The sequence below is a fragment of the Sturnus vulgaris genome, chromosome 10 (genome assembly GCF_052056855.1).
Source record: "Sturnus vulgaris isolate bStuVul1 chromosome 10, bStuVul1.hap1, whole genome shotgun sequence".
In the NCBI taxonomy this organism is placed as follows: domain Eukaryota; kingdom Metazoa; phylum Chordata; class Aves; order Passeriformes; family Sturnidae; genus Sturnus; species Sturnus vulgaris.
Window position 1 is genome coordinate 14,614,175 of NC_142252.1, and position 13,723 is coordinate 14,627,897.

The following is a 13,723-nucleotide window of genomic DNA, read 5'->3' on the forward strand; positions in this document are numbered from 1 at the left end:
TGAGCACCTTAACCAAGTGAAGAATAAAAGTCAAAAATGGTAAGAAGAAAATGATGATGTATTCACAAATGGATACTCAGACTAAAGGACATGTACCCCATTGATGTCCATCTTTCGGGACTAATCAAGCTCTCCTGGTTGACTTCAGCTGAGGATGAGGCCCCAGAATTTGCAGATAGCAAATGAGAATCTGTAGTACGTAAACCTTAATAACTCCTCTCTTTCTGTCAGGCAAGGCAGGAAAACTGCCAAAATACCAAGCTGGAGATCCCTTTTCAGAAAGAGGTTATGCAGATAACATCTTGATTGTCATAAAACCCAAAGATGTGCACATTTTCTAAGAGATTATTTTTGAATGGTACATTTCCAAATCAGATACATCTTAATGGGGTAGTTTAAGACAGGGGTCATATACCATTTTTAATGATTTTTATTAGGCATGGGATGACTTGCTGCCTGAAAAATTACTTCCAAGGGGCTTTTTGTTTCATTCTGCTAATTGATTGCCGAGATGTGCATTTCAATGAACGATACAAGTAAAGCATTTAAACTACTGGAGTGAAACGGCTCCTCTTGATACAAGAGGAAGTTTTCCTGAAGGGTTTTAGAGGTGGGTTTCCTTCTGGGTCTTTTTAATTTTCTTTTAAATCAGCAGATTCCTTTGTTGACAACTTCTCTTATTATTAAATTCACTTATACAAAACCTTCTATCTAGAAATACAAAAGCACTTCATAGGATGTTGTTAAAGAATTTATTCCTATAACTCTCAGACTTTACATCCCCTGAGACTTCTTATTCTCTACTGACTAGAGGCATCCACCTAGAGAGAAAGAGTGAAATCAAATTTAATAAAATTGAGCAGTAATTCTGCAGGGAAAAGCTTGAGGACGGCTGGAGACATTCTAATAATCAGAAAAGTATGGAGGGTTGGGTAGAGATGTCTCAGTCTTCAGAAAAGAAGTTTACTGAATTGTGTCAAACAGGACACCCATTGTCCTCACAGAGTCTGATGTACAGCTTCACTTCCTGACCTCAGAGGATTTTGGAAAGGATGCAATTTTCATTAACAAGTGGGTTTTTTTAAAGAAGAGGGAATATGAACGTCAGTTTCCTTTACAGGGAAGTGAGAGGCTCACACACAGCAGGTCGAGCACACTAGCCATAACTGAACTGAGCCACCTAAATCCCTCCTAGGAGGATTTTTCACTTGTGCATGCTGGTCAAAAAAGCTTCAGTGTTAGCTTTCAATTCCTTTCCAAGAGCAGTTTTACCCTTGAACTCAATGGAAGCAGAGCTCTTAAAATTAGTAGAGCTTCATTAACAATATTGTCACTGGGGAGACTCTGAAATGCAGTCCCACGACTGCCATGCCAACCACTGCTTTTTCACACACACCACTGCATCCCCCTGCTGCCCAAGCAAGTCCTTCTTACCAGGTACCACTTGACAGTTGGTGTCACACTGGCAGGGTAAAACCCATCAATATCTGGACATGTGATGTTCTGACTGGCGTGCTCCAAGTAGAACATCTCCTCAGTGGGTTTTATGGAATGGCTCACACAAGAGTGCTGGTCTTTCGGAACAACCTCCAAGGGAAAAGCAACTTTGCTGCAGTAGGTTGTGTTCCTAAGGGTGGACAAGAACTGGGCTGATTAGTTGAAACTTGTTTACTCCTACAGCAGTGGAGTGGAATGAAATAAAAATTTTATCTGCAATAAGAAGCATCATAGCGCTGATGAGGTATGTACAGACTTAGTTGACTCATTTATAAATGGTAAAGAAAACCCCACCAGAGGTGGCCACACAAGCTCACAAAAGCCTATAAAGATGACTAACAAGCAACATCCACTCCCCTGCTGCTAAAGCAGATCATAAGGTCAAAGACACGGACTAAAGACAACGTGAGGAAGATCAAAAAGAGCTCTTGTGCATAGCAGATGCTATGTTCATTTTGCACCACAGTTAGAGACACTTTTAATTTCCTAGAAGTCTGAATCTCATGAATCTTTGCCAAATTAGCGTGCAGTCAAAACATTACCCCTGCATCTGAAGCTATTTTTACTCGGGAAATGCAGATCACTTCTTAATGGTGAGCGCCTGTGGATTTTGCCATGGGCTCAGCAATAATATTTTCACGGACACTTGCAGCAAGGAGAGGCACGCTCATTAGTGTCTGCAAGTCTCCAAGCATTATTGCCATGTAAATTGGGCTCAGCACTGAGCAGCCTTATAATTTTAACATTCTTTTCCCATTAATGCTTATGTAAATGGTCGTCTCCCCACAAAAAGATCTGGTGCTAATAGCATCATTTCCCCACCTCCACGGAAGTCCTTTGATTGCACTGAAACCTACAGAAACTGCACCACACAACCTACCTGAGCATGCAGGTGTAATTCCCAGTGTCATTGAGAAGAGCAGGCCAGAACCAAAGGGTGTCTTTATCCTTACTGATGTGATTGTCTGGGAGACGATAATTAATGGGCTCCTCCAGATCCCGGTCCTGAGCGATCCTGTACCAGATCAGGGTTAAGCCAGCAGAATGGGCTGTGCTATAGTTGTACTTCAAGAAGGTCTCAAAAAGTGGGCATTTGATCTTGGCAGGCTCCCCATCATAAATCTGAATCTGCTTCATGGTGTCCACACCCCAGTCATCACAGCGCTCTGCAGCCAGAAAGAATAAGGTGCCTTAGGCTCACAAGTCTGCAGGAGGAAAACAGCTCTGCCCATGCTCCCCACAAGCCCTTGGTACTGCCCCCACCAAAATCAGAGGCAAAACCACAGTGTTTTCAATGAAAGCATACTGGGCTTTTATAAAACAGAACAAGAACATTGTGTTCATATCTAGAGAACATGGAAACTTCTGGTTTCATTTGTACACCTCCTACGTTTCTGCCAAGCTATTTATCTCTCATCGGGACAATAGAATACGATATTCCTGCATAAAACTAGGCTTCCTAGAGCTCCAAGAAAATTTACCACGAAAGTCGTATGTGGGAAGGTAAAATTTAGATGACAATAATGCTAGAGGTTTGTGTGCATCCATACACAATGATAGGGAAGACAGAAACATATGTGCTGAAAGAGGAGGGGAAAAAAAAAAAAAAACTCAAACATCAACCCTCCCTTAGAGCCATGGGTCACTTTCCCTGCCAGAAGAAGCTGGACTGTGGGTTCCAGAAGTACAGACTGTCTTTCCTGTGATGGATTCATGTGACACCTGTGCACACCAGGATAACACAATGAGGACAAGCAGTAATAAGTGACACAGAAAGACTATTGATAGCAAAGTTTAGAACTGGAGCTGGGGGGCAGAAGGGACAGTATGGAGGAGGTAGCAGCAGGTTCTCTTGCATTCCCAGGTAGTGCCCAGGTGCAAACCCCAAGCACAGTTCAACAACAGGCAGTGGCTCAGTGTGGCTCACAGCGACTTGGACTGATAGAAACCAGCCAGCATGAGAAAAAGCTGTATAGAGCTTTTTTTCTTTAATTACTTTTTTGAAAATATATTCTTGTCATTAGCAAACAGTTTCATGACAAAAAGCTCAGTCCAAACCCATTTCTCTACCAAGGACTCTTCTCCACTCCATTCCTCCTACCCATCAGGATGTCCAGAGAGGCAGGAACTTGGTGCAAGCAAAGCACAGTAGCAGGGTGTGGGCAAACCTGAGAGCAACCTGCACTATCAGAGCCAAGTGAGCCACACGAGAAGCTGCTGTCACTGCACCTTCTGTCTCCCCACACTGACGAGGCAGAGCACAGTGTGGCACACTTCCCAGTGCCTCTCTTGGAGCTGCTGGGAGGCATTTGCTAGGGCAGCCTGACATCTGAGAACCCAAAATGAGTCAAACAGGAGAGGGGTGTGCTGCCTGCAGCAGTCCTTGTGAGCAGTGTCTCAGCACATCACACACAGGCTCTCCAGAGACGACACTGCAAAGCCTCTCCCATTTGCAGATATTAGAAGAACTCAGACTGAGAGGAGAAACAGAATACAATATACTCTTTGAGCCAAATTCTTCTGAATTCTTCTGAACTGACTTCACAGGCCCAAAGCAGGATTTCTGGCATTTATTCTTCCCTAAATAGACAGTGGGATGTAGCTTGCCCCCAAATTCATGCTTAATTAAAAAAAGCAGAGATAAACCTTTGAGAAGACAGGCCTGCAGCACTTTAAGGCAGTAGTGCTAACTCCTATGGCTCAGCAATGGTTAGTCATGGGCAGGAGAAATCTGGGCCAGTAAGAATAGAAATGTTTTCTGGCGGGTTTACACATAAATGTAAATGCAAGCTGCACTGCTCCTCCTGCAGTATGCCAAACACCCATATGACACAGTGCTACTTCTGGAGGAAGAGAATGAACTAGGAAAAGGCAGTGAAGCTACCCAGAACACAAGCATTTGTCCACAGGAATCCAACCTAAATATCTTGAGAGTGCTCATCATCTAAAAACATATAGATCTTTCAAAGGTGCACAGCACCACACACTATGGCTGCTACCACAGGCAGTTTTGAGGCTCATTTTCAAAGACCAAACCATGTTGGAAGCCTCACACCATGTGAAGGAGTATAATGACCCATTACCACCATGATCAGGGCAAACTGGAACCAGCATGCTGCTTTATGCTGGTGGGGCCACAAACTAGGCATGGTCAAGTGTCCTTAGAGTGGCAATGACAAAAATGAGCCTGCAGAGAATGCCTGCTAACTGCATGATAAAGCACGGACTGTTACTCATGGAGACAGGGCATTTTTTTCTGTAAAGAAAGGCTTCCCCTCTGAAAGGAGCAGACCTGGATCTGTAAATCAGGATGCCCAGGTTCTCTTTCCAGCACCTGACTTGCATCTCCTCTTGGGCTGCATAAAGGCAAATCATTCTTACTACTTCAAATGGCAGGACTGGGGAGAGAGGAACTATATAAAACATTACTGTACTGAAATTCTTCGAGTCAAGATCAATGAAATTTGCAATCGTGAGCAGCTCTTGCATTTTGCAACAGCCCATAAATCAGCACTGTAAAACTACTTACCCGTTCAACCTGAATGAGTTATTGAAAATAAATACAACTGTTTTCTTCTTTTTCTTCCTACATTTCTCTAAAACAATGCCCAGGCCTTGCCTTCTTGGCTCGGGAAGAGGGGACTGTTACTGTTTTACTGTAGGAGCTGTACCTGGAGATTCTGTCTCAGAGCTGGCCTGGCTTCAGGGACACTGTCACAGCAAACAGGTGCTGCTAAGGCTCCCCACGTGTGTGCCCTGCCCTGGGGTGCTGCAAGCTCTGAGCTGAACCCAGACACAGCACAGAGCTGCTGGAAACGAACAGCTACACCCAGAGCACAGGAGCAGCCATGCAGTGTGAGATCCCAGGCTGTGCCTCCCTCCCAAGGCAAGGACTCCTCCTGGCTGCCAGGGCAAAGCCACCCAGCACGACTCTGAGTGCTCAGAAGCGATGCCATGACCCATGACTCAGAGCAGAGATGGCAGGAACACCACAGCCTGCAGTCCTTAGCACATAAAACACTGAGGACAGAAACTGTGGTGCTTTGCACAGCTTCCCTCCTCCCTGTGCCATGCTGACAGTTACACTGCTATTTCTACATTTTGGGGTGTTTTACTTCCAAGACAGCCAGGCTCTGCTTGATAGAATGTGTGAGAACTGCAGGGCACCCCTCATACACACACACACACCTTTGAGAAACTCCTTCTCCTCAGCTCTTCTCCCTGTGACAACAGCAACCTTTGCTGTGGTGGCACTTCTGCAGCAGAGCCCAGCAGATGGGGCAACATATCCACACACATCCATTAAGTAGAGGGGATACTCACGTTATTATTGCCATAATTTTATTTGCATCCAACAGCTCCCCACAACATTTTGTGCTCCTTCCACTATTTTAAGCTCTACTGGATATTCAGAGCCTACTTGCTGCTAACATCAGCCTGCAAGTACTTGTGTGTCAGTCTAAACTGGGGATAGCCTGGAAAAAAAAATTGAAATATACTGATCCCAGCAATAATATTTGAGGGAGCATTGCAGAAAAAAGATGCAAAGATCCAGTCCTAATTGTCAGAAACAGCACTAATTTCTATACTGCTGTGCCCATTTGTAGCAACTCACACTTGTTTTCACTGGCTAAACCTCAGAAGTGAGTTTCTCCTCTCTTGAAACATTTCCTGCATAAAACAGCTGCTGGAGTTCAGAGCAGCTCCTGATTAAATCAAGTGGACTGAGCATTCATGCTGTAACTCCAGAGGTTCCCAACAAATGGAAACTAGTGAGGAATGGAGCCATATCCAACTCCACGTCTCTTCTGTGCTGCAGCAAATGGAGCACTATATACACATCTGAGGGACACAGTAAAATTCTCTAAAAATACACCATCCCACAAATGCACCTTCCTAGAAATGCCTCTGCAAAATACTTTTGAAAGCAGCCACTTTGTTCTCAGTACCAATCAGGAGCAGTGCAGATACCTTGACCTCTCTTACTGCTGCATGCTCTGCAATTACACAGCGAGGCAGCCTATGACCCATAATACTCACCTGGGACAGACAACGCAGGAGAAAGGCAAGAAATGTTTGCACAGCCCTGCTTAGGAAAAGGGGTGAGGATCACACAGGCTACAGGGAGGCTGCATGGTAGAAGGGAACACCCATCTCCAGAACTGGGAGACAAAGTGCAGGCAGGGCAGAAGGGTGAGGGAGGATACAGATGCCCACCTTGATTTCACCTTGAGGGGGCCTGCCTTGCATGCACACTGGGACTGTGCAGTGGCAGCAGGACATGAAGCCATCATCATGGTGCTCCTCACACCACTTCAGCTGCAGCATCAGATGGGGCTGTACAATCACAGGATGATTTGGGCTGGAAGGAACCTTAAAAACCACCCAGTTCCAACACTCCTGCTGTGGGTGCAGGGACATCTCCCTCTAGACCACATTTCTTAAAGACCCATTGTAACTGGCCTTGAACACTTCCAGGAATAACTTACCCTCAGTTTTTCTGGGTATCCTGTCCCAGTGCCTCACCACCCTTACAGCAAAGAATTTCTTCCCAATATCAAAGTTAAACCTACCCTCTCTAAGCTTAAGGTCACCCTCCCTGGTCCCATCATTACACACCCTTGTGAGAAGAACTTCTGCAGCTTTCTGTACTGGAAAGGCTCTAAGGTCTCCTCAGAGCCTTTTCTTTTCCAGGCTGAGTGGCCCCAACTCTCTCAGCCTGTCTTCATAGCAGAGGTGCCCCAGCTCTCTGATCAACTTCATGCCCTCCTCTGGACTCACTCCAACTCATTCATGTCCTTTGTATGCTGGGGACCCCAGATCTGAACACATCACTGCAGGTGGGACCTCAGCAGAGCAGAGCAGAGGGGCAGAATCACCTCCCTTGACCTCCTGGCCACACTCCTTTTGCTGTGACCCAGGACACAGTTGGTTTTTTGGGGCTGCCAAGCCATATCCCAACAGCTTCCTACTTCCTCCATCTGCCCCTGCTGCCTTACCTTAAAGCAAAGCTGGTATGAGTCAGCCTCTACACGGGGGCATAGCAAGGTCAGCCCATTATTGTGACACACAAATCAGCATTGGTAAGGCAGAAAAAGCTGATCACACAAAACAATTAAGCAAGAATTAATCATTACTACCTTTAAAAAAATTTTCCTCACCAACACCTTTCAAGCTCAGTCAGTGAGAAGGAAGCAGAGGAAGCCAGGCTGAATGGAGGATCCGTGCTGTGAGCACAGCAGGCACCAGCTGTGGCCAGCACCACCCGTGGGTGCATCTCCCATTAATGCCAGTGCCAGGAGCACCCACTCTCCCCACTGTGTCTGCATTCTCCCTTTTCCACCCTGCACGAGAGCACCTCCTCCTCCCCGGCTGCGCTCCCTGCTCAGTACTATCCCATCTGACCACACAACAGGGCAGAGGGAGAGAAGCATGGAACAAAACAAATGAGAAGCTCTGCCCTTAACTGGGAGAAGAGGCACAAACCAAAACACGCTGAGATGGGTGGGAATGATGCAGCAGTTGGGACAGGCACAGCCAGGATCATCTGGCTCTCACCGTTCGCTCTCACTACTTCTCAGCAGTGATGGTGGCCACAGAACACCTAAAAACTGGTTGTAGCTGAATGCTGCCTTGGAGGCTCAGCCTAAAAGCTGTGCCAACTCTGCAGGAATTTATAATCTCACTTCCAGTGGAAATGCATCCAAAGAGGCCTCTTATAACCTCACTGCCTTCCTCCCACAGCCTCTCCAGTAGAGCAAGGAGGTGGAAGTGGTCCTGGCACAAACTTCCCACACAGCCCAACCCCATCCATATAGCTCTGCTGTGATGGCATTGCTGACATAGTTTTACACTTCTCCCAAGTTTCATCAGGTTCATCCTGTGCTGCCACTGAGCTGTGGTGCCCCTACAGAAGCCTCTCATCTGGATGCTGCACACTAGGATGGATTCTCTCTCTCCCCCCAGGTGCTTTTATCATTTGAATAAGTAGGATAGCTGAGAAAAGAAGGAAAAGGACTGTCTGTTGCAGAATGGTTCAGTTTCGAAAAGCACTTGTACATTGTGGCTGATTAACATTAGATCCTGAATGTCTAATTTGAACAGGTGTGAAAACCTGTCTCTGCCAAAGTCATGAAAAACAAGCTGACTGCATAAACTTCTGTTGACTTCAGGGGAAGCAGCCAAAACAAGACATCTGAAAAATGATGATTCTGTAATGGAGCCCAGAGCTTCTGACTCTGAATTGCCTTATCTCATCAAGCACAGCCTGTAACATGGGCAGTCGTTATTTGTGTCTCTTAGAACTCCTCCACAGTGAGCTCTGTGACTTCACTCTCTATCTGTGCATAAAGTTGTTTACTGCATGTGGCAGAATATTTTGGTAACCTCCAGCAACCGGGCCAAAAAAAAAAAAAGAAAAAAAATTTATATTCAGATTTCTCTAGCAAGCTTGACATATTTTTCTGGAGGCTTTCTTTAAATTTGAGATCAAAACGATAAAGGTAGGGGCATAAACTGATTCCCTGAAGGATAAGAAGAGCAAACAGCTTCTTTCCATCTGCTTCATTGAGAAAATTTTTACGTGAAGCAAAGCAGAGGAGCATAGGAAGAGGAGAGGAACAGGAAATGAAACACCCCATTGCAAAATCATCTGTAGGACAGGCAGCATGAAAAGCGGGTTTATTTGATCAGCATCACTGCTGAACTGTGCTTAAGCTGGCAGGGGCTTTTGTGTGCCTGGGACACTACACTGGGACTTGACAAGGTCCAGGCTAAACTCGTGGCTCAGCCCACAGGCTTGCTTAGCTAAACCCATGCAGGCCAGTTACTGCACTTAGCCAGGTGCTCTGTTACCTGCTTTAAAATATAGGCAGCAATTCTTCCCTGTCCATACCACAGGGATGTCTGCATTACAAAGATGCTGCGGCAGTTGTCCTCGGGCAAGGATGGGAACTGAATAAGCACAGCAGGCAGTGAAATGCACTATAAGGGTCCAAGAGTCCAGCAGAGCCACCTGGGTCCCACAAAACAGTGAGAGCACAGCTCTGTGGCTGCAGGAGGGGACATGGCAGCTTCTGCTGCCCTACTGGATACACACAAAAGAGCAGAAGTGACTGTTCAATACCATATCAGCAACTCACCCAAAGAGGGCTGCTTTCCTCCACTCATTCCTGCACTTCAGTGCAGATAGGTCACACCATGGTGACGCCTGCACAGAGCTCACCCCTCACAACCCATTTCCTCAGCTGACAAGAAGCAGATGTGAGGTTTTATCTCCTCAGTGGGCACAGCTCTGGCTGGTGTGGAGGGAGGCTGGCAGCTGCAGGGACATGTCTGCACCCAGGTCAGCTCTGCTCCACGGGTTTTATCTCCATGCACTCCAGGGCTGTGCACCTTTCGACACCCTCAGTGTCAAATGACTTCATGCCCCCAAGTGCCATAAACTTCTACAACCACAGTAGCTCACAGATGGGTATGGATGGTTATAAAATCACGTCCTAAATTAGGACAGCAAGAAGCTGAGATTGGAAGAGTAGGAGGAAGTCAGGAAATCCCAGGAGATGATGGTGGGGGAGGGATTTAGTCTCTTTAGAAAACAATAATGCAGTTTAATCTATTTTTCTTTTGACTTTACACACTAAAATAAGCTTCTCAGCTTCTGGGGCTGTCACAAATCATAAGGAAAATAAGGCCACTGGAACCCCATCAGTAGAATAAGAACCATATAGTAATAATCCTGAGGAGCTGCACAGGGCTTTCCATCTTCAAAGTGTTTTACAGACAGTAATTTATTAATCTGCAAATTTCCCCTGGCCAAAAGTAACTGTTCTGCCTCTCTGCTAAGCATGAGAGAGACACACAGTGCAGTTCAGCACTCGGGAGAGACAGTGCAGGCAGTGGCTCTGACCTCTGGAGCCAGACCTCTGTTTCTTCCTCACTGCAGCCAGAACTCCACTGATCCAGCCACCACCTGAACCCAGAAGCATTGGTGACATCTGGCACTTTGGAGCCAACTTCAGAGCAGATAAAACCAAAGTAGCTGAAAGAGCTGAAAGACTCTGATATAGGGGAGTGTAAATAGACATGTTCACAGTCCAGCAAGTAACAGCAAAGCCTGAAATAAAGCTCCCAGGAGAGAAGTTCCTGGCTGCCTTCCAACCACTACCTGCCTTGCTGGGGCATCATTCTGCCCCAGTCCTGGGCTCATCCTATCACACAGTCTCTCTGATAGCCCCCAAGGGAGCTACAGAGGCATTTTCTCTGCAAACATGATGATTCCCCCCACCAAAGGGCTATTTATACCCAGCAGGTACCTGCTCACACTACATGAGTCCCTTAGATAATTAGAATGAGGCTGCTCCTCCTCTCCTGGCAGCTTTTGCTTTTGCAGTTCCCTAAGACAATACTCCCAACCACGGTCATCTCCCCAGCCTTCACCCTGCAAAAGCTCAGAACTCTTGAAGGGTGAGAGAGCAGCCTGGTTAGCAGAGAGAAAAAAATGGAACTAGAAGCAAAATTACAGCTACATCTTCTGAATCAGTCAGTATCTAACATTGGCCAGCTTTGTTCAGAAACAGGAAGATAACATTATGTTGTATTCATACTGGTTGTTATGTTCTTTGTCCGACTGGTTTTTCATCTCTTTCAAGCCAGTGTATATTTATACGACTTCAGTAGTACCAAAGAAACTATTGTACGACCAGACCCAGGTCCATCATTTTTTGTTCTCCTTCCCTGGCTATCAGAACATCTGGGTCCATTAAGCATCCTACAACATGAGCTCCATCTTAAGGACAACTCAGCAAGGCAAGGAAAGCAGAAGACCATGAATACCACTGCAAACACTGACCCAAAGGTCAGTGAGTGAGGGATTCAAACCCATGCACTGCAGATCATGTATGTTCTCAAGACTAGGAAAAGATTTGCCCACACATCCAGCGTGAGTGAACAGAAGACTCAGGCACCAATTCAGTCTCGGGCTCTCCATCTTTTACTCTACACTACTCAGATCACATTTCTTCCCTTGTACAGCTTGCACCTCCCTTTCAGCAACTCATTTTGTTTCAGCACCAGCCTCCATACGCAGCAGAAACAGCAGAGCCCAGAGAACAGATGTTTAGAGCCACAGTGCTGTAGGCAAAATCTGGAGGGGAAATAAAGTTTGTGGGCTTGTCTCTCCAATAGGAAGCAGGGTGAAGCATAATGCTAAAACTTTCTGACACTTCCAGAGAGACTGACAGCCATAGTGGATTAACTGGATGGAAAGGCCACTTGCAGCCAGAGCAGTGCTGGTATTTTAGAGCTGAAATTCACCAGGTGTTGGTTCCTCACCTCCTCTGTAAGTTCACAGAGCCTGGGACTCAATAGATCTGGTACCCCTGGCTTGGGCAGTCCCTGGTCAGTATTGCTGACCAGATCGCTCCACTGGGACGGATGGCAGAGGGCAGGAGAAGTGGCAGCAAACCACAACAAGACTCCTGTCCCTGCCTCCAGCCTTCCTCAGTTCAGCCTGGGCTGAACAGAGAGCTGATCCCAAAAATACAGCACTACAGGACTTAACAGTCAAAGCATAGAAAAGAACTCAGCTGAAATGACAAATCCCTACCAAGTCACACGTGTTAAATACCCCAGGAGCCAGGTCCCCCAGGGAGAGCTACCTGTCTCCATGGTCCTGCTTGATGTAGGTGACCACCAGGGCAGCTGTAGACTGCACAGCCCTTCTGCATTCACTCCAGGTAAGCTCAGCTCTGCTCCCCCCACCTACATGCCCTGCTTCAAGAAGGAAAAGCAAGCCCAAATGCTGTAACATTTCCAGAACAGGGCCAGTCTCCCATACTGCTCTGTATTTATGACTTTGCCAGGGTGAAATGAGCTCCAGTCTCCTTTTGGTGCCAGTCCCAGGAAACCCTGCAGAGAAACAGAGGGCTGCACAGACGGCTGCCCCTCCGTCCAAGTACAAACAGCCATCCAAGCCCATCATGAATAACAAAGGACATTCTGACAGTCCAGGCTGGTTTATGAAGTCTGTGGCACAAAAAGGAAGCTTTGAACTGAAGAGTATGTCTGACACCCACAGACCTGCAGGAAATTAAATGCATACACTGCAGTGGATTTGCAGAAGAAGTGTATTTTAACTGGTCATGTGTCTCATGTGTCACCCCTTGGCTTACATTCTTGCAGCACTCTACAAGGGCTCTGGCCACCCTGTCCAGCAAATCTCCCCTGAAGGAGAAATATTTAAAAATTACTACATGCCCTACAAAAATGCATAGAGGGTTCTGGTTCTGCCAGATCAATTGGCACAAGCTTGTGTGACCCAAATGCCAGGGTACTCATTTCACCTGACTGAAATCAGCTTCTTCCCAGCCGATTGCGTCAGCTTTTAGAGCTGCTCTAACATTTCCTGGGCAATCCTGATTCAACTGCACCTACCTCCCATTTCTGCAAAAGCCCAAGATGACTGCACGTGGGGTGTTGTAATGCTGCCTCAGCAGGAGGAGGATGTTGCGTTGGTGGAGAGCAGAACAGCTCGTCCAGAAGCACAAGCAAAGCAGGGATTTTCCCAGCGAGCAGCTCAGCTCCATGTTGCTGGGTCCCTCCTTCCCCATGCACTCCTACTACCTAGGGCTTAGTGGAGGAGACCTAGACCATGTATTCTTTCTCCTTTGCAGTTTTCCCCTTTGTTCACCACTTCCACCCAGCCCCTGTTAGCCAGGATGGGACATCCCTCACTAAAGATCACAGCCTACTCTGAGTGCCTGCAGCCCTTGGGCAGCTCAAGAAGAGAAACCTCCCAGGCTTCAGTCTCTGCTGAAGAGCACTGCACTGAGATGAACCTTGCTGAAGTGCACGTTGCGAATCTGGCCCACAATAATTCAGTGTGGTCCAAGAGAGAATGACAGAAGAGCTGTTCATCTGCTTGGGGTATATTGTAACCGCTTGCTTGCCAGCATTGCAGAGGGACAAGGGTTCATGGCAGGACTTGTCAAACCTCTGCACAGCCCTTATTTCTGGACATTTCCCCCCATAAAACCAGCTCCTGTTCTTTCCTCCCTCCCTCTTTCCACTTGCCTCCTGCAAATCATGCTGTCTCCTTCCACCCCCAAATAGGAAGTCCGGAGCCGAGACATGCACAATCTGCCTCTTCACAAGAGCTGGGCTGAACGAGTGCCAGAGGAGCTGCGAGCATGACAACATATTTCCTGTCAGGAAAGTGACTCAGTGA

At 46.8% G+C, this 13,723-nt stretch overlaps 1 protein-coding gene across 3 annotated transcripts in view; it reads right to left on the reverse strand.

Annotated features, from left to right (window-relative positions):
* IL1RAP (interleukin 1 receptor accessory protein) overlaps positions 1-13,723 on the reverse strand; it is a 49,654-nt gene that overhangs the window by 18,341 nt on the left and 17,590 nt on the right. For all 3 annotated transcript variants that reach the window (XM_088170905.1, XM_088170904.1, XM_014891597.2), the window contains exons 3-4: positions 2,378-2,663; positions 1,435-1,627 (exon numbers count right to left, since the gene is read on the reverse strand). In XM_088170905.1, the coding sequence (XP_088027031.1) occupies positions 1,435-1,627; positions 2,378-2,663 (479 nt within the window). The remainder of the gene's footprint in view (positions 1-1,434; positions 1,628-2,377; positions 2,664-13,723) is intronic.